This window comes from Sciurus vulgaris (genome assembly GCF_902686455.1).
Source record: "Sciurus vulgaris genome assembly, chromosome: 7".
In the NCBI taxonomy this organism is placed as follows: domain Eukaryota; kingdom Metazoa; phylum Chordata; class Mammalia; order Rodentia; family Sciuridae; genus Sciurus; species Sciurus vulgaris.
Genome location: NC_136467.1, coordinates 62,486,689 through 62,513,912, shown reverse-complemented (window position 1 = coordinate 62,513,912; position 27,224 = coordinate 62,486,689). Strand labels below are relative to the sequence as shown.

The following is a 27,224-nucleotide window of genomic DNA, read 5'->3' as shown; positions in this document are numbered from 1 at the left end:
CTCAAAGGACTTTCTAAAATATTCATTGACATATTTCTCTTAGTAGCTACTGTTCCTCTTTTTCAGGCTATGTCCCAGTATTTTTTTTCTATATATTTTATCAATTAATTTTTCTTGAAATATCTTTCTTACGTCTCTCCATTTATCTAATTTATAATCATTCTACAATCCCCCACCTCTTTTTTTTTTTTTTTTTTTCTGATAGCATTTACTCTGGGATGGTTTATCTGACTACCTTGAGACAGTTTCACTTTCCCTTCTCTCTGGAACAGAAAGATGCTTTTATTTATATGATATACTCCTCAGGCACTTATATGAAAACTTTTGTTATTAGTTTACATTTATTTTCTGTGCAGGTTTGCTATTCCCAACTAGATAAAAGTTACTTGAGAGAAGTAATTCTGTTGTAAACCAGAGTATTCTCTTCAAATGATAGCTACTCAATAAACTTTTTAAAATTTTTAATGATTACCAAGGGCTTTAGCTGAAAGTTAATCCTCATTGACCTGGATGCTGTTTTACAGGCATATTCAAGGAACATTGAAGGGTTGGTTTGCCAGTGTCTGATAACTTTGAATGCGATGAGGGTGGAGTGCCAGAGAGTAGGTTTCCTCTAACATATTTTTTTCTATCTGTATGTTTCCACACTTTGTGGAGATACACAATGCCCCCAGAGGATGGTCAGCACTGGATGCTCCTTTCTGAGACCAGTGAACCTCTAAGCTCAAATTGTTACAATGAATTAAAACAAAACAAAGTAAAGCAAAAACTTAATGATTGAAAACTCTACTTTTGAGTCATTTGGCAAAATATATTCCACCTCATTTCTTATACAAAAATTGGTGTTAGGTAGAGGCTTACCCATAATCTGAGGAAAAGGAATGCCATTCTAAGCAGGAAATGAGTTCAAAGAATGATAGTCAACAGTAATTTTATCTAGATAACTTTTCAGAACTTGTAGGAATAAGTGTTTCCTGAATTAGGACTTCATGATCTTGTATCGCCCTATCTTTTTTTGCTTCACACACTTTTTCTTTTTCTAAGTATTTTTTTGGCAGTCTTTTTCACATGTCATACAGAACCATGTATACTTTCCAACATTCACATGAATCATTTTCTCTAAACTATTACCATATTCTCCACTTCTTTGTTTAATTTAGTAGTTCTCTTCTCTGACTGCACATCAGACCAGCCACATTATTTCTCTCCCCATTGCAAAATGAAAATGAGTTTTTAAAATACAAAGCAATTATTAAGAATTTCAAAAGGGACCAACAGAGCATAAAACACTTCTATTCTCAACTACTGAGCCTTTGAACTGTTGGGCCTTGTGCTACTTCCCACATCACACACCCCTGAAGTTGACCCAAGTGCACAGTAAAACCATTTAGGAATGCTGTGGTCAGAAAGGCCAAACTCACAATTTCAGTGAGGGGAAAAGGGGGATCAGGAAAATAAAGACTCACAAACATAGATTTTGAAGATTAAGCTGGGATCAGGTGGAACTTTGCCCTCTGATTAGGAAGCATATCTAAAGAGTTATGCCAGTAATCTTTATCTATATATGTCTCATTACCAGGTTAAAGACTATGCAAGCATTATTCTTTTTATTCAGGAAAGTTACAGAAACTAGTACATCTGTGTAGCTTTTGCACAGTTGCAATCCACAGTTACAAAGTGCAATGTTAGGAGTTTTGTGTAGCTCTCAAGAAAGTCCTTTGTTAAAAGTTGTAAAGTGGGCAGGAACAGGAGAAGCAGAGCTGGTGAAACATTGTGTGGTTATCTAGCAGAATAAAACCCTGCTTCCTGATGTTAAAAAAAAAAAAAAAAAAAGAGAGAAAGAGTTTCTCTAGATAGAAGGAAGTGAAAGGAGGGGAAGGGGTTGGGGGAAGGAATGATAATATAGTGAAACAGACATATTACCTCATGTACATGTATGACTGCATGACTGATGTGATCCTGCAATATATATAGTCAGAAAAATGAGATTACACTCCCATTTATGTATGATCTATCAAAATGTATAAATGTATTCTACTGCCATATACAACTAATTAGAACAAATAAAATAAAATAAAATAAAAGAATACCAAAAAAAAAGAATTCCTCTATTTCTAGGAGCCATGTGTCTGAGGTCAAGGTCAAAGCTGGTAGAACTCTTACACAGAGTCTCCTCTTGCAAGTGCATTTGCCCAGCAGCTAAGCATCCTGTGCCCTTGCACAGAAACATTCCCAGATACCAAACATGCCACAGACATTAGGTCATCAGAGACCTCCATCTCAGTCAGGGCTCTCCCATCCTCTGTCACTGCTTTCCACACAGGAAGTTTTTTTTTGTTTTTTGTTTTTTTTTTTCTTTAAAAATGATGCTGGGGTGTCTCCCTTTATGCATTAGATCAGAATCACTGGAGGTAGATCTGAGACTTCAGTATTCTAATTTTAGCTGTTTTTAATTGTTAAAAAAAATCATTTAAAAATTTTTAATATACAGCCAGAACTAAGAGCTGAATTTAAAAGCTATTTCCTTGTGGCTGTATTATACTTAACTGTTAACTTTCCTTTTTCTTGCCCTAGACTATTATGCTTCTTAAGCACTGGATATCATGACTTATTAGTCCTTTCATCTTTATGACATAGAACAATGCCTGGAACATTTTGTAAATCTGTTAAGTGATTTTTAATGAGTGAATGACTTACTAGATAGATACTAATATGACTGAATTTTTTACTCTATAGAATAATCAGAGAAGAAGCAAAGACAGACTTATTGGATGATAATTTGAAATTTAAAAGGAAAATCATATTCTTACATGAAAATGGAAAAAAAAATAAGAGATTTGAAAAATTATGTCTAAATTTATTAATTTTCTTATTGAAGTTTACTGAACCATAAATAGCCACCACAAATCTGTTCTTAGAGGGAAATTATTTTATTGTTACTATTACACATTAAACTTCCAGTGTTGAGAAGAAGCACCAATAAGGAAAAGATGTGGGAGAGTTTTAGACAGAATTAAGGGAAATAATTATTCCTTATTACATTTGAATAATAAGAGAGTAAATTTGTGTTGGAAGACTCCATTTAGAAGTTCTATACAGCTTGTGAATGAGACTGTCAGTGGAAAATAATGAACTGCTGTTAGCAGTTAGTCTGATAAAATTAATAGAATAAATATAATTTTCCATAACATGAGTAAAATATAATCCTAGGCATTGGCTAGTTTTAAATAGTTACCTCGGAGTTGGACATAACATACAAGTTTTCCTTAAACAATTATACTGAGGGCTTACACTCAATATGTTCTTTTGTTTATTAAAAATAATAATTATATTGTGTATATAGTATATCAGAGCACTTGATGGATACAGGACACATTTTAGTTTATTTTTTCTTCTTAATAAACTATTTCACAAACTAAAACCAGAGAACTGAACACATGCTGTTTTGTTTTGTATCAAAGTAGAATTCACATAATATAAAATTTACCATTTTAACCAGTTTAAAGCATACATTCCCATGGGTTTTAGTATATTCACAATGTTATATGAACATTACTACCAAGTTTGTTATTTTAAAAGGAGGCCTCTTATTAAAATTTTGTTTTTTGTTTCTCCTCATAAAAGATCCCCTAACTGTTGTAGATGTCTATTAAATTCTAGAGTTATCAAAACTTGTTTGCAACCTTGTCATCTTACTGAATGCTTCTAGGCCTGCTTTTACTCTATAAAGATAGATTTAAGTAGTTGTGACTGTATCATCCAGAAAGTTGAAAATATTTAGACTTAGTCTTTATGAGAAAATGTTCTGGTTTCTTTTAATCTATATACACACTTACATAAAATATTTGTTTTATGAATTCATGAATGGATGTAGTGGTATATGAATGAATGGATTAATGCACTAAAATAGTCTACACTTATATTTTAGCATGAAGTTATCTAATGCAGAAGTCTATATGAAACTTGTTAAACTTCAAATAAAATCTAAAAGTATGCAAATTTCTGAAACCTGGTAATTTACTGATCCTTTCTGGAGTTTAGACTTTCACTTATAAGTCACTTTTAGGTCCATTTTTATTTATAGATCTGAAAGGTGGTAGTCATTTAAAACCTGTAAACATGCCAACTGTAAACATCTACTAGTATTGGGATCATTTCTTATTATTACAAGCTGTTTGTTCTCCATCTGGTCAAAATATGCATTATGAACTGTAAATCTATGGAGAAGTTTTGCTCATTACACCAGAGGAATAGGCTATGGTCACATTTGTATAATGAGTTTGTACTTATTTGTTAAAGAAATATTCATCTTTGTTGAAAAATCTCTCTTTTTCCTGCTTGTATTTCTTTATCAGCATTAGTAAAATTTCTTGGATGTTTTTGCTATTCAATAAAATATTTACTCAAAAATTAAATTTACCCAGAAGAATTTGACCCGATAAGGATCTTCAGTTGATTGTAATGAAATAAAAATAGCATTAGACAAGATCGAAAAGAATGTTAAGAAAACAACTAATCATTACTGAATTATTTTCAAATTTTTAACCCTAGTGCTTGGGTGAGGGAAAGATGACAAGAGAAGTTTTGGAGAAATTGAAGTAGAATGTGGTATAAGTAGAAAGGCCAGGTTACCCTTTATTCCATCTCCTTAGTATTGCTGTTCTTGGTAATGTCTTATTATCCTTAATCTCCTTTAAAAGGTGTGATTCCACACTTTGCATTCTCTTGAACACACACTAGTAAGATGTTGAAGTCCTTTTTTTTTTTTTTTTTTTTTTTGTTAAGATGTAAATTCCATTGTTTTTATGAGCTGACTCCCTTCCAGGAGCCCAACTAACTTCCACAGCATCATTGCCCAGATTTCATGCTGCCCATTTAGCAGCCTTACACCTTCAAACCAACTTCAGCCTTAAGCCTTCCTTGATTTACACAGTCTTGAAAATCCAATTTGCTTCATTGTTATTTGTGACTTACTGCTTTCAGTGGGAGGGTAGTGACAGGACCCAGACACTGTGGATAGAAGCTTCAGAAAATAGAAGGAAATAAATGAGACTTAGAAAAATATAACCTGTTCAGTTTTGTTTTAATCTCCACAACCTTATTTTATTTTTATTGTAACCATTATGTGCTTTTCATATGGGCTACAGGAATGTTGTTTTTTAAAAGTGTTTTGCTTTTTCAGCTCCTTTTATTAATTAAGGAAAAATTAAGTAGCATTGATAGTACCTTTTAAATATTTTGATACCTGTAAGCATCTACATTTTCAACTGGTAGTAGTAGAAAACAAATTTTATAAAAGATTTTTTGGTCATAAGGGTAAATCAGAACCAGACTGGGGGTACCTGAATATCTATTTTCCCATACGAATAATTTGAGGGTCACAGTGTCACATGTTCTGGAATTCATCAGAACACTCTAAAACAGAACTCACAGTACTGTCTCTCAAAAATGTACTCTATGAAAGTTCTCTGTTTCTAGTGAAGCAGCACATACAAGAAAGTAATAATGTGTAGCATATAATATGTGGACATTTTAAATTCATCTCTATATTGGAAGTTTCATAAAGGCGAGGATTTTTCTGTATTGTTTTGTTTCTCACTGTTTACTGTGGTATTCCTAACCTCTATAGGAGTGCTGGAAAAGAGTAGAAATTCAATATAGTTTTAAATAAAATTACATTAATTGGTTTAGTCTTAAACAGCTATTTTGTATATAGCATGTTAAAATTAATTTATGTCCTTATGTCTCTATGTTGTGAATAGCATAAGTAAGACAAGAGAGTTCAGGAACACATGAAAAAGAAAATCTGAACTATTTAGATAATAGCAGAGGGATGTCTGAGTTAAATACATTAAACTGATTAAAAGTTTTATTATATTTAAATCATTTTATTCCTTTCAACCTTAAAACATATTTTACTTTTTCAAAACTTCATTTTAGATTCATTCTATGCCAACTCCCAGTCTAATGCAGATAAAAATACATGAGTTATTGGTGGGTTTCTTACACTGGGGTGGATAGTAGAAATGCTGAAAATTCCTTATTACGGATGCCAGTAGAATGAAGTGCCTTACCTCTAGCAAATGCTGATGTGCAGATTTAAGACTATATGAGAAATCAGTAAAGTTGCCCAGGGGAGTTTTATCATATTATTCATTGAACTCAGTCTGTGATACAGTAATTGCTTCTGGTATCATTTTTCTTTTTCTTACACGAGGTTATTATTTATCCTTGTGCCATGTGAAACAGAGAAAGGGAGTTTAAAGCAGAGTCATAACTTGATGTAAAACTATCTTGTGACACAGTGTAGCTAGAGATAGGAATCACAGCTGGAAAACTGTGTCTTACTTATCAGAATTAAATATGAGAAAAGTAATACTTGACATGGTGGAGATCCATAAATACTAAAAAGATGCATTCAGGCCATGTATATTTTTCTCCTATGGTGTGCAAAGCTGTTTAAAACATATATTTAAGTGGTATTTTTTTTTTTTATCTCTCAGGGATCAAAAAATGTATTTGCCTATGACAGAAGCTCTTGCTTGCTTATAGATGAAGAAAATCAAATTAATAGGTAGGATGACTAGTAGGAAAATTGGATTAATAAGATTTAAATACCATAATAACTTTGAATTATTTTGCTGTATTTTCATTCCTTACACATATATATTCCTTATATACCTCATACAGTCTTAAACAACCTCTAACTTCTAAACATTGTTAACTAATTCTGATGGGATTACTATGTGCTGTTTTCAGAAATTTTAACAGTACCTCCATTTTAAAAAGATATGTTTTTATTTAGAAAGGTGATCATTTCTTATATAGAAAATGAATTTTCTGGATTACATATTGACTTCTTATTCACTTCTACAATGTTGCTTGATTACATTGTTCAAGCAGTACTATTTTGCATGCATTACAACCCAGTAGCTATTCCCAGTTGATTAAAAATCCCATAAAAGCATACAACATATTTTCAGTTATATAATGAGCAATGTACAATTTTGCATTCATATAAAGTTTGGAAATTATCATCAAAATATATTTAATGGAGGAAGCACAGTATGGTGGTACGTGGTCCAGCAGTTCGAGTACCTGGGTTATAGGGAGGCAGTTAACCATAGGCAAGGGAAAAAATAACTTAACACTAACATTAGTCAGTTTTTCATCACTACGACCAAAACACCTGACAAGAACAACTTAGAAGAGGAAAAGGTTATTTTGACTCATGATTTCAGAGGTCTTAGTCCATGGTGGACTAACTATTGTTCTGGACCCAAAGTCAGGCCGTATGTCACAGTGAAGGAAAATAGCTCATGGCAACTGAGAATCAGTGGGGGTGGGCAGTGAGAGAGAGAGAGAAGAAAAGAGAGAAGCATCAGGGATAAAATATAAACCATGATATTTATCATCCATGACCTGATATCTCCAGCCACACCTACTTACCTGTGGTTGTCACCTAGTATGACCATCCTTTCAACTGACTACTCTCTCAAGTAGATGAATCCACTAATTAGGTTACAGCTCTCATTTTATCTCCTGTATTAACACAGCAGCTTTTGGGGTACACCTCCTATCTAAACCACAACAGCACCTTTCTTTCAGTTTCTTCATCTGTAAAACGAAGATAGTAATATTAATGATTTTACCTAGCTGTTATGAGATAAAAATTAATTAAAGTGAAGCACTTAATCTGGCACATAAAAGTACTTGAAAATGTTAGTGCTATTGCTTAGTGCATGGAGCTTAACAACTTGTCCATCTTTGTGCCTTTAAAATTTTTTTAAAAACCCATTTATTTATTTATTTATAAATAATAAGATAGCCAAGACCAAAGTATGAAGTATTTTATCTACTATGCCTATATGCTTCATTTGATTGCCATTCTACCAATCTGGTGTCCTCAGACTTTCACGTCTTCTTCAGGGGAATGTGGTGTTTTCTCAGGTCTTTAATCTTCTGCATATGGATTAGGGATCTGAGGATTGATGTCACCACACCTGAACCTAGTAGAGGTATACACCTGTCTCACAATTTTTGCCTTCAAATTTAAGTTTCTATCCTTTCCCCAGTTGACCATAGTAATCTATGGCCATTCAATTCACTTCAGCAGTCATTTTATTTGTAGTATGTTTGGTGCTTTCAATATAAATTTATCTAATTGGTGCTTTTGATGTAAAGTTAACTCATTGTTTTGCTGGACAAATTGCTCAAGTCTAGTTAAGAAGAAATATGTATAAATTACTCTCTCTATTCAATGTGGTAAGTGTTATGGTAAAGTAACTCAAAAGTTATTGTAGGAGTACCAGAAAAAGACACTTGAATTGCCTGGAATGTAAATACCCAGTACAAGAGTACTGCTTACTTCTTTTCCTTCCAAGACAACAAGGGCATTTAAAGTGTGATGTACAGAAATGTGTTCTCTAACTTACAGGTTCCCTAGGTTGAAAAGACACTACGTCTGTCATATTTGTAGTATTCTATGTAGCCTTAAGAAATAAATTTGATTTGTGGTCATAAGTTACATAAAACTCAGACCTGATCCTAACAGTCTTTTTACTTTTGTATTAAACCTCAATATCTAGTTTTGAATGTAATTATAGGTTTCTGATTACTATGTTTGAAATAATTCCATATAAGAATCTAGCATGTATGATTCTCTCCCAAATGAATTGATGGTGTTCAAGCAATACAGAATAGTTGAAAATTATGTATCATGAAATTTAGAAAATATAGGTTCAAACCCATTTGTCTCTTCTTATCTGTTCTTCACCTCTTCATAACTATGAGCTGAGAAATGTAAACTCTCTAACATTCAAATGACCACAAAATAGTCCTAGTAAAACTATTTTGAAACATGAAAAGATACTAGCATCATAGGTCGTTAGGGAATAACAATTAAAAAAAAGAGATGTTTCACATACTATTTATAATGGTCCAAATCCAGAATATTTACATTAACAAATATTGGTAAGGATATGGAATAATAAGACTCTCCTTCATCACTGGTGGGAATTCAAAATGATACAGCCACTTTGTAAGAGTTTGGTAGTTTCTTATAAAACTAAGTATAGTCTTAACATATGATCCAGAAATCATGCCCTTGGAATTGAAAATTCATATCCATACAAAACCCAGAACATTTATGTATATAAAGTAGTTTTGTGTATATTTGCCAAAACTCAAAAGCAACCAATTTTTTTTTCATTAGTAGGTAAGTGCACAAATAAACTATAGTACATCCAAAGAATGTTATATTATTCCACACTAAAAATAAATGAGCTATGGGCTGTCAAGCCATGAAAGGACTTTGAGGAATCATAATGCATACTACCAAGTGAAACGAACCCATCTGCAAAGGCTACATACGATATGATTCCATCTATTTGACATTCTGAAAAAGACAACAGTCTATAGATATTAAAAAGATACATGATTTATAGGAGCCAGAGGGGAGAGAATAATGAATAAGCAGAGCTCTAGCACAGTCAGCTATACCATGTTCCATGTGCCCACAATAAAATATTCTAATGTTCTTTGCACTCAAACTTACAGATTTTCATAAGACCTGTTTTGTTAGAGACTCATAGGGTTGTTTTCCTCAGAGTTTTCGTTCTCATCTGCTCAGCTCCCTTATTTACTGGATGTGACATTAGTCACAGTCATGGCTATTGTCTTTTTCCTGGAACTCTCCAATGTCATACAAATCTCAGGGCTTTTTGCTTTCTGTGTCCTTGATCTGAAATGTTATTTTTTCAGATTTTCAAAGGGCTAGAATCCATCTCTCATGTTTTAGGTTCCATCTTATCTTATCTCTTGCCTCTTCAGAAAAGACTTCCAGGTATATTACTTGGTTTTGTGTTGTCTTATCTTCCCAAGTACCTTTCAGTTGTTCTTCATCCTATTGACATATTTTATGTTTTTGCAACACTTAGCATCTGAAGTTACATGTCCTATTTGTTTAAGCATGTATTGTTTCTTTCCCTATATTATAAACTTCATTGTTCAATTATTTGTCTTAGATAGAAAAGGGGCTGGCTCCTTAAAGTGACTTTGGATGAATGCATGATCACTTGATAAGTGTTAGTTTCTTTCTCTATATTTTAAAGTAATTGCCACTTTTCATCTTATAATTTAATATAAAAATTGTTATAATTTTCATATTTTAGGATAGAGTACACATACATACGAGGTACGTACCACTCCAATTCTTAACACAGAGTATGCAATTAGTCAATGATTTTTTTTCATTCATTTCATTCATAGGCCTCACTGAAACAGTATACTAGATATTGCTTAAGTGGCATAATTCAAATTTGGACATTATAATTATGGTGAAATTAAATATTATATACTCTACAGAAAGCATCACATGTCACAGTTTATTATTTATTTTGATTAACGTAATACATGGTATAAGATGTCATATTTTAATTATATACCTGTGGTGGGATTTTTATAGCCAAACATTCTTTTGTGAATCACAAACATTTCCTAAATGATCCACATGTCTCCATTCTTAATATTTCAAACTACATTAAATACAATTAGAAGCATAAATTGACGGCTGTCTTAAATTAATGCAAATTTTTCTGTCTTTCAAGTAGCCCTGTCATTAGGATGCTATGTTTCATGATTAATCATATCTCCTTCGTTCATATTCAATGTTTCCAGGAAGAACCTTATGTCCTGTTTAAGAAGTCTGACAAACCTCTCTATGGGAATGATCGATTTGAGGGCTATTGCATTGATCTCCTCAGAGAATTATCTACAATCCTTGGCTTTACGTATGAGATTAGACTTGTGGAGGATGGGAAATATGGAGCCCAGGATGATGCCAATGGACAGTGGAATGGAATGGTTCGTGAACTAATTGATCATGTAAGTCCCTTTTCTTATTATTTATTACCATTGAGAGACTGTCATAAGATTTGCTTATGGGTTAATAACTACAAATAGCAGTAATGTATTTCAAATTCATTTTTTCCTAAGTTTACTCAAAGTAGGTATTAGTTTTTCACTACAAATAAGGGATCTAAGAAGAATATATAATCCTATCAGTCAAAATGTCTTAAATTGTGTTTAGTTATTTAATATCTTGAGATAATTGGTCTTCTAAGTATGATTCCCCAACAATGAATATCTCCCTCATTTTTGCAATGCTAACTTCCTAAGCAACAGAGAATGAGTGTTGTGAACTCTTAAGTTCATGCTAACACTTTCCTATGCTAGGATAGGATACTTCCTGTTTTTAGAAAAGAGGTAAAACAATTATATGAATAAGGATACACACACACACACACACACACACACATCTGATAAAAGTGAATTATTTTTCCAAAATCAGACTACTGTACAGATTTCAGAATATATATATAAACAGAGATTAGGTTTTAGTTAGTTAGCAGCTGAATAAAACTTCAAATAAACTATCAACTATTTCTTCAAACCATTAGCACATTTTTTAAATGATTTAAAATTTCCCAAATAAGATTCTAAAATTCTAGACTTGATCATTTACTTCTCAGCAGTTCTTCTGAAGTGGAGCATTTATATTTCAACTTTGTAAATTCATTAGAAGATGAGGAAAAGGCCTCATTCCATGGTATACAAGTGTAATCCCCACTACTTGAGAGGCTGAGGAGGGAGGATCCCATGTTCAAGAATAGTCTGGACAACTTAGCGAGATACTGTCTTAAAATAAAAAAATAAAAAGGGTTGAGGATGTAGCTCAGTTGTAAAATCCACCTGTTTTTAATCTCTAGTACTGGGGAGAAAAGGTGTGAAAAATGCTGGAGTGTGCGTGTGTATGTGTGTGTGTGTGTGTGTGTGTGTGTGTGTGTGTGTGTGTGTGTGTGAATTAGAACCAGAAACCTTAAACTTGAGGAGACTGGTAAGATAACTGAACAGAAGCATGCAGCACTCACTTGAACCTCCTGTTTGGAACAGCATAAAGAACCCAGAAATAAATCCACATATCTACATCCAACTGATTTTCAACAAAGGTGCCAAAAACATGTATTTTAAAAATTATAACCTTTAACAAATGGTGCTACAGAAACTGAATATCCATGTGCAAAAGAAGTTTGCCTCTTCTCATTCACCCTGTACAAAAGTCAACTCAAAATGGATCAATATATAAGAAGTGAAATTCTCAAACTACCAGAAGAAAGCAGAAGGTAAACACTTCAATGTATTAACACAGGCAACAATTTTATTTTTCTGCATAGGACTTCTAAAGCATAGGGGAAAAAAGTAAACTTTGACAAATGAGATTACGTCAAACTAGAAAACTTCTGTACAGCATAGGAAACAACAGAGAAAAGATACACCCTAGAGAACAGAAAAAAATATTGGGCAACAATTCATCTGACAGGGGGTTAATAAACAGAATATATAAAGAATTCAAAAAACTTCATGACAAAAAACAGGTAATGCAATTAAAAATATAGGCAAATGATCTCAACAGACACTTCTAGAAGGGAAAAGCAGAAATGGCCAATAAATATTTGAAAAGTACTCATATCATTTCTCATTGTGAAAGTGCAAATCAAAACTACATCACCCCAGTGACTATGTATATTACAAAAACCAACAAAAACCCTGAAAATAACAAATGCTGCTAAAGATAAGGAAAAAAAAGGAACCCTTATAAGCTGTGGTTGGGAATGTAAATTAACACAGCCACTATAAAAACAGTAAACAGTTTCCTGAAAAAACGAAAAATGGAAGTACCATATAATCCATCTATACCACTCCTGGATATATATCCAAAGGAAATAAGTACACCTACAGAAAGAGATACCTGTTGAGAATGATGGCCTTTGCCTGTAATCCTAGCAATTCAGGGGGCTAATGGAGGAGGATCTAAAGTTCAGAACCAGAATCAGCAACTTGGCAAGGCCCTAAACAACTTGGTAAAACCTTGTTTCAAAATAGAAAGTAAAAAGGGCTGGGGATGTGCCTCAGTGGTTAAGTACCTCTGGGTTCAATTCCTGGCACCAAAACAAAACAAAAACTGAAGAGATACCTGCATGCCTATGCTTCTTGTAATATAATAACTAGAATATGGGATCAGCCTAGGAACAGATGAATGGATAGTGAGAGTATGGTGTATGTACACAATGAATTATTATTCAGCCACGATAAAGAATGAGATCCTGTCATTTGCAAGAAAATGAATAGAACTGGAAGTCATCATGTTAACCAAAATAAGCCAGAAACAGAAAAACATGTATTACAAGTTCTTTCTCATATTTGGAAACTTAAAAATAAAGTCATCCTGAAAGTAGATGAGGGAGTTCCAGGGGGTGTGGGTGAAGATGAGAGCAAGAGTAGAGAAAAGGCAGATGGATAAGATCAGTTCATGATGTAGCATGTATGCAAATATCACAATGAATTGTACAAATTTGTTCAATTAATATGTGTCAATAATAATAATAGAACCTTGAACTTTATATGATGCTATTTATATAGCAGTAACTACCAAAAACCTACCTGGGGCTGGTTACACAATAACAATAATTTATTGGTTTGCATTTTCTTGAAGTCCAGAGGCAGCAAAAGGGCAAGGGTGTTGCTTAGTCAGATGTCAGATTTTAGTCTCTGATCTTTCACCAAAATTTAGTATTTGTTTTCTTAGATTTTTTTTACTCAGGCATATTCCTTCCTGAAAGTGGCAAGAATAATTGCCTCCATCAATTCTAGAGTACTTATCCAGGAAAAAAATAAAGCATCATTACTCTAATAATTTCATAACAGATCCCAAATTGGCGTATTGGCCTGAACTAGTTTATGAACTGAATTCTAAACAAATTATTCAATCCAGAAGAAAGTGGTTTCTCTGGATAATCTTAGGAATATACTTACTCAAAGAAGAACATAGGATGTAGTGTCAATTCTAGGAAAACCACATCCAAGGAATATGAAGGTATTTATTCCTGAATAAAGTGGAATGAACTCTACAATGTATATTCACTATGAAACACTGAATAAATAATGTATGTGAGACTTTTACATTTAGACAGAACACAGAAATTATTTTTATCACAAACACCTTTATGTATACATTTGTCACATGCGTTTAGTTAATGTTTTTCCTTTTGTGTGTGTGTTGGAGGGGGATGACTGGGGATTGGACCCAGGAGTGCTCTACCTCTCAGCTACACCCCAGCCCTTTGTAATTTTTTTTTTTTTTTTTTTTTTTTAAATTTTGAGACAAGATCTTCCTAAATTCCTCAGACTGACCTCACACTTGGGATCCTTCTGCCTTAGCCTGCCAAGGAGCTGAGATTGTAGGTATGCATCACATATCCAGCAATTAATGCTCTTTTAGTTGGCATTTTTGGTATACAAACTTGAACGAAATTTTTAGTTTCTAAAATTTGTTCTTTTCTTAAAATTTTCTGTGTGTATTTATTCAAGAAAATTTTAAAGTAGAAAATGGTGATTGGGAAATCACAATTTAGAACCACGGCACAGATGATGATGCAGCACCCAGAATTAGAACCCAGTGTTATCATCAATATTTGTTTCTCAAAACATATCTTTTGGTATTGAGAACCACTGATATGATCTTCAAGTGATCTATTCATTTTCAAGTTATCTATTCATCTTATTCTTCTGAGGGCATACTTTTTGATTACCTTCTGTTACCTTGTAACAATACAGTCTTACTCTAGCATGACCTTTTATGTTGCCTTCCTCATGTCTCAATTGGCTTAGCCTTGGCTTTGAATGTTTAGTGTTTGTTTGTCTTATTAACCCAGAATGATGATTATAGTCAACATAGTTTTCTTTGTAATACTTCATTATAATTTGCATATTTGTGAATATGCTAGTTTTGATCCAGCATCGTAACTGATACTGATAATCAGATGGACTCTTTGTTCTTCCGCCTGTCCTCACTTTCCTTGGACAAGGTTATCCTCTCATGACTTGATTACAGCCCTCACACTGAAGTTTCACCATTCCGCTTTTTGGGCCTGAGCTTCACATAGATATCTCTAGCTGCCCTGGTGTATCCTCCTCGTACATATCTTTCAAGCACCTCAAAGGCAGTTAGAGTCTATCCAAAGGAAAACTAAGTTGACATCATTCTGACAAGAGACAGTGTTGCAACTTGGAGTAGGGTTCCCTGGGAATTAGGCTCTCGCTCTCCCAAGAAACCAGGAGGCAGGGGTGTCATCGTCCTTGATGACTATATTTCAGAGAGATACTTGCCAAGTCCTTGAGAAAGGCATTCCTCTTCTTAAAGCTGGGAAGAGGCTTAATTAGCTTTTAGAGGATTTATATATATTTCAAAGAGAGAGAGAAAGGACTTAAGGATTGCCAGTTTTCTAAGCAAGTGCTCTAAGCAAAGGGTGGGGGTTGTGTATCTTCCCTTTCAACTGGGAGAATTAAGCCTCTTATTTTAATTAGTATTTGCCCTTATAGTTGTAGGTCTTTGTTGTTTTAGAAACAGCTAATTTACCACCTTCTCCATTTTCATTCCTTTTTCCTGAGAGGACTCTTAATTTACAGGATTTTGTATGATCTCTCAAATTCATTATGATCAAACCAGGGATAGTTCTTGGTAGTGAAAAAGAGATAAAACTTTGGAAGGGTATTAGGAAAAAGTAGTTCCCTGAGGCATTGTTTGTCCTTGATAGAAAATCTTCCACCAAAACACCTTCAGTTCCTCTACCCGCTCATTACATATAGATCAGGGCTCCACAACATGGTATACTAGAAAGTACTGGTAAGACACAGTAAGTTAAAACCTAAATCTGCAGTATGGGTATATGCTATGAGCACATTGCCTTAAACTCTCCAAGCCTTAGTTTTCTCAAACTTTTATAAAAGGTGATAATGACATCATATTTATAATTAAGAACAATTATGCATATGAATTTAAAATTCATATGAACTCATATGAATTCCCTAATATAGTGCCTAATTTAGAGAAGAACATAACTAAGTCCAAATTTTGTGCCTTCTTATTTATCCTATCATTTTACTACAATGTTTATGAGTACTGTGGTTAAGGACTAAAATGTAAAACATCCAGACAGTACTGAAATAAGAAAGATCGGAGAATTATATTGTTATAAAATTTTTAGTAATCCTAGTTAATTAAATCAGCATTAAATTTTTATGGTAAAACTTTTTCTTGAATGCTTTGGTGTTAGTAGTCCCTTTCTTAGTCATGTTTTCCATGGTTTCACTTACCTATAAAAAACTGTTCAAAAATATGAATGAAAAAGTTCAAGAAATGAGCAATTCATAAAATGTTAAATTGCATGCCATTCTAATAGTGTAATAAAAATTTGCACTGTCCTGCTCTGTACTTCTGGGGACACAAATCATCCCTTAGTCCAGTGTATTTGCCCTGTATATGCTACCCACCCATTAAACATTTAGTTTTGGTTATCAGATAGATTGTGATGGTATTGGAGTGTTTGTATTCAAGTAACCCTTATTTTACTTAAGAGTAGCCTTTAAGAACAACATTAGTGATGCTGGCAATTACTGACATTTATAATATGCACAAGAGAAATTGTAAAGTGTTTTGTTAAATAAAAAGATTAAAGTTCTTGACATAATAAGGAAAGGGGGAAAAAAAAAGTCACATACTGAGGTTGTTAAATCTATGATAAGAACAAATAGCCTGCTGGGTACCATGGTGCCTACCTGTGGTCCCAGCTATCTGGGAAGCAGAGGTGGAAGTATTACTTGAGTCTGGAGTTCAAGACCAATTTAAGAAACATGTTGAGAGCTTTACAAAAGAAAAAAGAAAGAAAGAAAGAAAGAAAGAAAGAAAGAAAGAAAGAAAGAAAGAAAGAAAGAAAGAAAGAAAGAAAGGAAGGAAGGAAGGAAGGAAGGAAGGAAGGAAGGAAGGAAGGAAGGAAGGAAGGAAGGAAGGAAGAAAGGAAGAAAGAAGAAAAGAAAGAGGAAAAGAAATAATAGCAAAGAAAAAAATCTATCAGTAAAATTGTGAAAAAGGTAAAAGAAACATGTTACTTTTACTATTGTACCCCAAACTACAAAAGTTATGAATGCAGTACATGGTAAGTGTTCAATTAAGATGGATTATATGGTGACTTTATGTACATATATATGCATAAGAAAAACACAGAGTTTAGTACCACTGGGGTGTTCACTGGGGGGAGGGGCAGCAGAATGTACCCCCACACATAAGGAGGGGTATACTGTTTATCAGTGTTTTCCTGCCTATAGATGACCTAAGTCTTATAAATGGATATTTATATTAAAATTAATTAAACATAGGTGAGCCTTACTTAATAAAGAATCAAATTCGTTAGCAATAGGCATGGTAAAGAAAGAGAAAGAGAAAGAAAGAGAGAGAGAGAGAAAGGAAGGAGGAAAGAAAAAGAAAGATCTAAAAGAATGTTTAGGGCACCACCAAATAGATAGATCCATTGTTTTCACAGGAAAAAGCATAATAATTTGGACCTTCTTATACTTATTTTATAGTTCAGTACACTGTCAAATTTGAATTACATGAAAGAAAGAAAGCAAAATATTTATTTTACTTGTTCAGATCCTTGAAAATCTTAATCCAACTTTCTTCAAGTACAGTCAAAAAAATAAAATGTGCCTGGAAACTCATTGTTGGTACATTTCAAAATGTTAACAGTATGTGTCCTACTACAGAAAAATTAAAGGAGCAAAATCTCTCTTTTTTCCTTTATAGATGATGTTTTAAAAATATTTAAACTCTAGGTCTTCACATTGTACTGACCATTTATTTAAAAATTTGATAACAATCGGTGACTTGTTATTTGAAGTTTGTTGACCAACTATAAAAAAATTGATAATTTTTTGAGCCTTCAAATCAATCAGTATCTAAAATACTATGCTATTTTACCTGATCACTTCACTGCATATATGGTCCTCTTTACTGTAGTATGCTTAGTAGCATCCATCTGCTTCATGTATACCAAAATAACTGGGAGACATAAATAATGCTAGTATAGAAAGTGTTCAGCATTCAACAATATTTTTTGAAAGAATGACATAAATGTTCCACAACAAATGTTACTCTCAAGTACATACCCCTTAGAGAATATGCTACATATTTTCCAAATGCTTTCATTTTTACATTGCCTTCCAATGAAAGTGTCTATTCAAGGACCAAGCAAAGAAATAAATAGTGCCATATCTTTCTCTAAAAATTAAAGCATCATAACTTCTGGTATAATATTTATGAAGTGTTTTATCAAGCTTTTCACTCCTAAGAGCAAGCTGAGCTATTGAATCTAACATAGTAGAGGTGAGAACACAGAAAATTGGTAATGCAATCATTGTATTAAGTTGGGCATAAATTTTACTTGTAGCTCTGGGTTGTGTATTCCTTATAGCTAATAACTCATTTATGGGCTCATGAGACAACTGTTGTGAGTATTTTATTTATAAAGTCAACTGGAATTACTTGTTAGCATGAGGGAAAACACCTAAGCTTCAGTAAGCTGGTGCTTATTATGATGGGACTACATAAAGGCAACATAGGCAGTTAAATAAGCTTCAAATCCCTGGTGGTTTTTGCCTTGGCACTGGAAAACCTCAGGAAGATTTCAGTTTGTTAACATTCATACATAAACTAATAAAGCAATACACAAAGTTTCTGTATGTGAAGGTTAAAAATAGATTTCAGATCTGTCCCCACTTTCCAGTTTTCTACAACCAATGTAACTCAAACGGTCACCACCTTATTATGTACTTCAGGCTTTTGACACTATCAGTAGGAATCCACTTATTTATCATGTTCACATTTTTATTTAATCACCAATGTTTTCTCAGAGCTTTTCCAATGACAGAACTGGAGAGGTACATTTTATAATTTCAAGTATTAATGCTGACCTCTGATTTTTCTTGCTGTGGTTCAGGTAGTCCTCAGATTTCTTATTGTGTCACCTATTTAAAGTACACACCCAGTGATCTGTGTTAGGGCCCTGCTTCATAGGCCTTATTGACCAGGCACTCCTCTGAAGAGTAGCAGTTCTACTTTTGGTGCCTAATCATAGATATTTCTTATTACTTGAAATTATTTGTTTTTGGATTTTTCACACATTATAAGCCTCAGCTAGCAAGAATATTTTTATAATATCTTTAAGCTAATGATCTATTGTGGGAACTCTAATCTTATGTCATAATACTGATAAAATGTGTAAGGGAATACTATGTAGGTATACTCTGTAGATCTATAGTTATGTCTTAACTGTGCAAATGTGGGTTCTCCTCTTTCTCTCAGCCTTGGGAAGGTCATAATAATAATTGTAATAATAAAAATAACTGTTTTTCTTGAATGTTTTCTATTTGCCAGGCAATATTCTAAGTCTATGCAGTGCATTCATGCCATGCACCCCACCCCCAACACACACACAAAAATATAAGAGCGGGAGGCACTGACTGTGTAGCCTATAGCCTTGGGAATATTATTTAATCTATGGTGCAGTGAGAGGTCAGTTCTATGACATATGCAATCGAATAATGATACTTCCTCACAGAATGATAGTGGGGGTTAAATATTAATATCTGAGAGCAGAGCAGCACTAGAGTCTTTTTAACTTAGTTAACTCTATCAATTGGACAGAAGAAATAGGAGTTAGATGGAGGAGACATAAGGGACATAATGAAAAAAAGAAAGAATAATTCAAGTGCTGTAGGACAGTGATACTGATATCTTCATAGATTGCCAGTCTCTCATGCCTCCCTGCGTGAGGAGTTGCTGGTAGTGATGAATACGCTCATGGTTACAAATGCCTAACCTTTAGTGAAAAAGTTGGAGAAAACAGAAGGCAGGGTGGGGAAGATGATCAATGTGTACAATGCTACACTTAGATGGAGAAATCAGTTTTGGTGTTCTATGGCACAGGAGAATTAAATACAGTTAATGACATCTCAAAATAAAATATACATACAAAAGGATTTTTTAATTTACCCATCCTAAAGACATAATGATAACAGTTATGGTGAAGCATATGCTAACTATCCTGATTTGATTATTACCCAATATATACATGAATCAAAACATAACATTGTACTTCATAAATATGTGCAAATATTATGTGTCAATCAAAACATAAAATTAATATGAAACCTTGCCAGTTATCCTGGTGTGCTGCTAAAGAAACAGAAACAGAATTTACTTCTAATCTTTGACTGTATAGGTGGTTTTCAAATCAGATTTGAGAAGCTGTCTCTAACATAAGGCATTAAATGTACTGCATAGTCTAGGTGTATTGCCTGGTAAATAGGAAATATTCAAGACAAAGTAGTTATTATTATTATTACAATTAGTATTGTTGCTAATATATGCAAAGAGATGCCAAATGTTTCTTTTGTCTTGACTATTCAATACTATGAGTAGTTTACAGGATTACTATTGAACTATGATTAAATTTTAAACCATTAATTGACTATATGTGTGATATTATGTTATAAAGGGGGCATATTTAGGTAATTACGATTAAGAAATGATTTTTAAAGCCGTATTATCTGTCATCTTTACCTCAAGTTTTTAAAAGTAAATCCTAAATATAAAGCTTAGTTTAAAAGTATCAAAGAACTTTACAATTTCCATGTGTTTAAAGAGATTTGTGTTTCAATATCATTAACTCTTTGAGGTTGGTAAAAGAGTTCATTAGGTAATAAATGCTTTTTTGAATTATTTATTTTTTGGAATTTCATTGTTCCTGAAGTTTTAAAAGAAAACAAACATTTGTGCATTGAATAGGGTTTTTTAAAACAGAATAAGACCTCACTACACTTTGCTTTTGCCTCCTGATTGCTCTTTCATTATGCAGTAAGAAGGAAATTAAATATTTCTTTTTCAAGGAGTTTAAAAAGGCTGTGAGTATATCACAAAAATGGACAGACTAAGTCAAAAACAGTTTCTTTCAAATGGGTACTGAGTTGTACTGCCATGTTGTTTTGATAGCATGTTGTTAGATTTTGGCCCTAGTTTAGCACTTTAGTACTTTCTGGTTGAAAAAAAAAAAAAGGACACCATCATCAACAACAACAAAAGAAAATGTTTGGGTAGTGGTACTGTTGTTAACTTTAAATTTAGAAAAAAATAGCTAAAAAACAGAAGACTATATTTATTCACAATTTCTGTTAACCTCAGAGTGACACATGTTAACACATGTATTACCTTTGCTTCAAGTGTCTCTTTTAAAAGTCCTAAAGTGTCATAAATAATGTTGAAGTTCATGGGGCTGGAGTTGTGACTCAGTGGTATAGTACTTGCCTGGCATGTGTGAGGCCCTGGGTTGAATCTTAGCACTGCATATAAATAAATAAATAAAATAAAAGATCCATGGACAACTTAAAAATATTTTTTTAAAATGTTGAAGTTCCTTACTCTTTATAAATTTGCTCAGGTCATTGATTTTTTAAATCTTTTATAAAAGATTAAATTACATTTAATTTCACGTTCTTCTTCAGATATAATCACTAGGAGTTTGGTACTATCCAAGTCTATTTTGGTTTTTGTTTGTTTTTACAATACTGGGAATCGAACCCAGGGCCTAGTCAAGCGCTCTGCCATTGCCATGCCAAGCCACCAAGTCTACTTTGTATGTGTTCCTCAGTAGTACTTTGTAATCAGAATATTGAATATTGTTTTTAACCAATTTTGCCATTGTATCATAAATTATTGAATAATTATTATTATTGAATATATATCCTCTGTGCATATTACTAAGTTTTTCAAATATGATTCCTAAATGTATGATTTTTAAAATATCTATAGAAAATGGTTTGGACATAAATATTATGAGAAAAATTGCACAAGGATATAATTTAAAGCTTTAAAAGAACCTAAAATACTAAATTGATATTTTAGAGACCCCTGTAAATAATAAATGTATAGAAGCATCTATACATTCAGATATATGTTATATAAAATTTTGTCCTATAAAACAGTAAGCAACCAATCAGTACAAAGTTGTAGGGTACTGAAACTTTTTAAGTCAGGAAAGCTTTTCTTAAAAAAGAAAACTTTTCAAAAGATTCTTAAATAAATAAAGGAAAACATTAAAATGGAAAAGTCTTCAAGTTGGGAATTAATGACTCAAGCAAATAAATTCTAATGAAAAATGGAAAGTAGAAATATAAATTAGGAGCAAGGGTATTCTTGGAGGAAACTATCCATATGAGCATATCCAAAAATCTAGGATTATTCAAAGTCAACAAACAAAATGTTTGTATTTGATTCAGAGAGTGAATTTACAGTGACACTATTGGAGTAGTGGGCTGGAAAATTTGTTTATCTGTGGTGTATGGAACATCTGTGTGTTTTGAAATAATAAGCACTGATTTGCATCTATTATTACTAGAAAAATAGAATAAATGTAACTGAAAACAGATATAAACAAATGTGGCATTCATAAGGTGACATTTTCTTTAGAACAGAGAGAAAATCTAAACAGAAACAAAATAAAGAAAAGCCCTAAACAAAGGGTTTGAGGATTTTAATAAAAGGAAAAACAGCAATTTCCTAATAGATAAAATATCATTTCTTTGTTAACTGCGACTGGATTTTCATTTCACAAGAAATTATGTGAAGTTTCTTTTTAACGTGAATTTGAATAATGGAAAAATACAATTGTTAAATGAAGATATCCTTCATGATATCCCTAAATAGAAGTGTAACTCAGTATTAAAATTCAGCAATTTTATGTCAATCAGTTTTACACAGATGTTTCATAGATGTTAAAATAAGTATAAATTCTAGATGAAATAGACATATAAGTATTTTTTTTTTTCTACACTTCAGGTAGTGCAGCAACAGAGCTGTTCTCAAGATGTTTTTGGAAACCGGAGGGGTATACCTAATCCTGTTTGGGAGTGAAAGGGTCACAGAAGTGGTTAAGCTTAAATTATAAGAAAATGACAGACGCTTTTTTGAAGTCACTATTTTTAGTGCTGCAGTTAATTTCAGCACATAATATACCTGAGGGATGTTATTTTATATAACATCGCACATGACTGAAATAATGAACTATAACTTGTTCAGGTTCATTTAAAAGTATGGAAAGACAATTTAAGAGAAACTATGATCTCATTCAGGAAATTTTAAAGAGCAGATTAACATAAATTTTAAAAAGTTTCTATATCTCTTTACTTAAATATGAAGAAAATGGATCTATTTTTAATCAACTAAATAAATATGGAAAGTTCATTGGTTTGTTAGTATGAATCACACTAATACTAACCACTGTTGTTTTGTGCCAATATCAGGCCCTTGTCTACATAATTTCAAGATCACTTCTAATTACATTTTATGGTTTCTTGGCTCTTCTGTACATTCAGTTTGCTAATGATATAGCCATTGAAGTGCAGTTTATTCTTTACATATTTAACCATGATCAGATTATTGTGATGAAGTTTTATGAATATTAACAGCTGGCATATGATGCTTAGAAAAATTGGTTTGAGGCGTATTGCAATTTATTAGTTTTATAAGTAAAGTTGGCCAAATTGACCAGGACAGAAAAAATAGAATTCGTGCAGTCAATACTTATTATCTATTAATATATATCATTGCTGGGTCATACTTGGATCACTGGTAGGTTAAAGGTACTGACTGTGAGAGTCATTCAGTACAAAATCATTTATGTTTATGTGATAATACTTAATCTAAAATTAAAGAACATAAACCTATCTTTCATGTTTTTCTTTTTCTTCACTTCACACTATGAGAATATAATAAAGTTTACATTGCACCTGTCATTACATTAAACCATAGCTATGATACCATCACAGATTCATTCTTTTTTTTTTTTTTTTTTTTTTTTATTGTAAACAAATGGGATACATGTTGTTTCTCTGTTTGTACATGGCGTAAAGGCATTCCATTTGTGTAATGATAAATTTACATAGAGCCATGTTGTTTGATTCATTCTGTTATTTTTTCCCTTCCCCCCACCCCTCCCACCCCTCTTTACCCTCTATACAGTAGTTCCTTCCTCCATACTTGCCCCCCTCCCTAACCCTAACACAGATTCATTCTTAAATAAATAAATTTAAAATTTTTAAAAAGTCTCAGGTGAGAGGGTTGGGATTATTTAAGGTTTGAATTTTAAAGTGGAAAATAAGTAATAGAGATGGAATAATATATGAAAGACATTACAGAACACACAATATTTGAATTGTAAACACTTAAGAAAGTAATTTTAAATGCCTATTAAACAGATACTATTGGATTATCAGACAATATATGGCATGAAAAAATGAAGGCATGCATTGTAAAAAGCACTCAGGGTAAGGTATTTAAACCAAGTGGCTTTGCCCTTAACTTTCCCCAAATAAACATATACAAGTCAGAATTTTCATTATTATATTGGTATAACTCAAATGGAATTTGATTGCATATACTCTATGATCAAACATGTTAAGAGAGTAAGATATGTTGGTCAGCTGAGAGTTTAACTTTAGCACCTTCATACAATCTTTCTGGAATCTTTCAGAAATTTCTGGGTCTACATCTTTGTTATGCAGGAAATCAATATTTATGATGCATGTATTTAAGTTTTATTGAACTGGCCATACAATTGCCTAACTTTACAAAGAAATATGTTTTCAATGTGAATGCAGGAAGAACCAGGACTTCTTGGTCCTAATAAAACCTGATGGGTGCTATTAGAAATCTATGCACAAATAGCCAGACTATGGAACCAACCTAGATGCCCTTCAATTGATGAATGGATAAAGAAACTGTGGTATATATATACAATGGAATATTACTCAGCCATAAAGAATAATGAAATTATGGCATTTGCAGGCAAACGGATGAAATTGGAGAATATCATGTTAAGTGAGATGAGCCAATCTCAAAAATCCAAAAGACAAATGATCTCACTGAAAAGCGGATGATGACGCATAATGGGGGGTGGGAGGGGGGCAAGAATGGAGGAAGGAGGGACTGTATAGAGGGAAAAGAGAGGTGGGAGGGGTGGGGGGGAAGGAAAAAATAACGGAATAAATCAAACATCATTACTCTATGTAAATGTATGAATATGCAAATGGTATGCTGTTACTCCATGTACAAACAGAAACAACATGTATCCCATTTGTTTACAATAAAAATAAAAAATTGAGATAAACTTTCAAAAAAAAAAAAAAAAGAAACCTATGCACAAATCAGGAGAAAGTATAAAGCCTGAGTAAACAATCTATTGTTCTGTATGATGGAACTTTTCCTTTCTATGTACTAATGTAGGAAATTGAGAATCCTTGTATTCTTGCATAGGTATAAAGTCAACACATACTATTTGTTTCTTTCAATGTGCTAGGTGGACAGTTACACTTCTGATCAGACAAAACAAAAATATCTCAAAGATGTTATACAGCAATTGAATGGTTGTTATTTTTTTTAAGGAAAAAAATACTATTTTCCTCCCTTTTTTTCTTTTAACTATTAATAGCATTACTTTTCTTATTATTTAAGAACTTCTGGGAGGCATTTACTTTTCCTTGAACAAAGAGCATTAATGGAGAAACAACTACTGACCTTTCCTTACATACCCTTATCTTCTAATTTGTCCTCCCCTTGGTCCCTTTCCTCTACCCTAATTGTCTCACTCTACTTTCTATTTTCCTGTTGTTCTTTTTTATCCCCCTTAATTTTTCTTTCCTCTAATCTCTGCATATGACAAAAATATATACTTGTTTCTGAATCTGGCTTTTTTCACTTAACATAGTACTTTCCAGTTCCATCAATTTTCCTGCAAATGACATGATTTCATTTTTCATGACTGAATAAAACTCCATTTTGTACACATACCACATTTTCCTTATCTACCCATGTGTTGACAGACACCTAGGCTGATTCTCTCATGTGGTTATAGTGAATTATGTAATGATAGCCATGCATATGTATGTATCTCTAAAGTACATTGACTTTAAAGAATTAATTCTTTCAAATACTGAGGAGTAGTATTGCTGGATCATATTGTAGTTGTATTTTTAGTTTTTGGAGGAACCACCATGTTGATTTCCATATTGAATATACCAATTAGTAGTCCCACTGTCAACAAGAGTTCCTTTGCCCCTGCATCCTCACCAGTATTTATTATCATTTATATTTTTGATGATTGCCATTCTGATGAGGGTGAGGAGGAGTTCTAATTTAATTTTTATTTCCATTTATCTAATGACTAAAAATAATAATAATTTCTTCCAATAGTTATTGGCCATTTGTTCTTGTTCTGAGAAGTGTTTATTCAGTTCATATGTCCATATGCAAAATGTATTTTTTTTGTATTGAATTTTTTAGTTTGGTATATATTCTTTATCTATTTCCTCCATTGGAAATATAGCTGGCAAAGATTTTCACCCATTCTCTTTACTGTCTCTTCACTCTGTGGTTTTTTTTTTTTTGTTGTTTTTTGTTTGTTTGTTTTGCAGAAGCTTTTTAAGTTGATGCTATCCCACTTATTGATTATTACTATTATTGTCTGAGCTATAAAGTCATATTCAGGAAGTCCTTGCCTGTGTCTATATATTGAAGTCTTTCCTTTGTTTCTTTGAGTAGTTGTAAGATTTCTGCTCTTTCATCTAGGTTTTTGATCCATTTTGAGTTGACTTGTATGAGACGAGAGAGGGATGTAGTTTCATTCTTCTAAATGCATATATCCAGTTTTTCCTAGCACATTTTCTTAAGGAGGCTATCTTTTCTCCAGCATATGTTTCTAGCACATTGACACCTTTGTCAAGAATCAGATGACTGTAGCTTGCCGGGGTCCAGCCCTAGCAGGGGTCGTTGTGGTCTCAGGTGATGGAGTAGGCGTCGGCGAGGTGGAGAACAAAGCAACACAAACTCAAGGAATGGATGCTAAGTTCTAAATTATATTTTTCCCAGCCAGCTTTTTATACATTAAAAGATAGGCAGTTACACATGTTTTTTCAGGACAGAAAAAGATCACAAGGAAAAATAACCAAAATATCTTGTATAATCATTACTAAACCAGGCAATGAAGTATTCTAATTATTTTTTGTAATTGCTTACTCCTAGTAACCTGTAACTAAACAATAAGACATATTAATATTGCTTAACTAATCATAAAGGTTAAAGCAAGTTCAGCAGGGTTGAGTAAATGTCAGTTGTGTGGCTACTGCTGTGGTTAATAAGTGCTAGACAGTTTAAGCTAACAATAATATGACATCATCTTCTACTGTGTGAACTTAACATTGAGGAACTTTATCTCCAGGGG

At 32.8% G+C, this 27,224-nt stretch overlaps 1 protein-coding gene across 1 annotated transcript in view; it reads left to right on the top strand.

Annotated features, from left to right (window-relative positions):
* Positions 1 to 27,224, top strand: part of GRIK2 (glutamate ionotropic receptor kainate type subunit 2) — a 677,480-nt gene that overhangs the window by 437,322 nt on the left and 212,934 nt on the right. Inside the window, exon 11 of the mRNA XM_079148658.1 lies at positions 10,678 to 10,884. Coding sequence (XP_079004784.1) covers positions 10,678 to 10,884 — 207 coding nt within the window. The remainder of the gene's footprint in view (positions 1 to 10,677; positions 10,885 to 27,224) is intronic.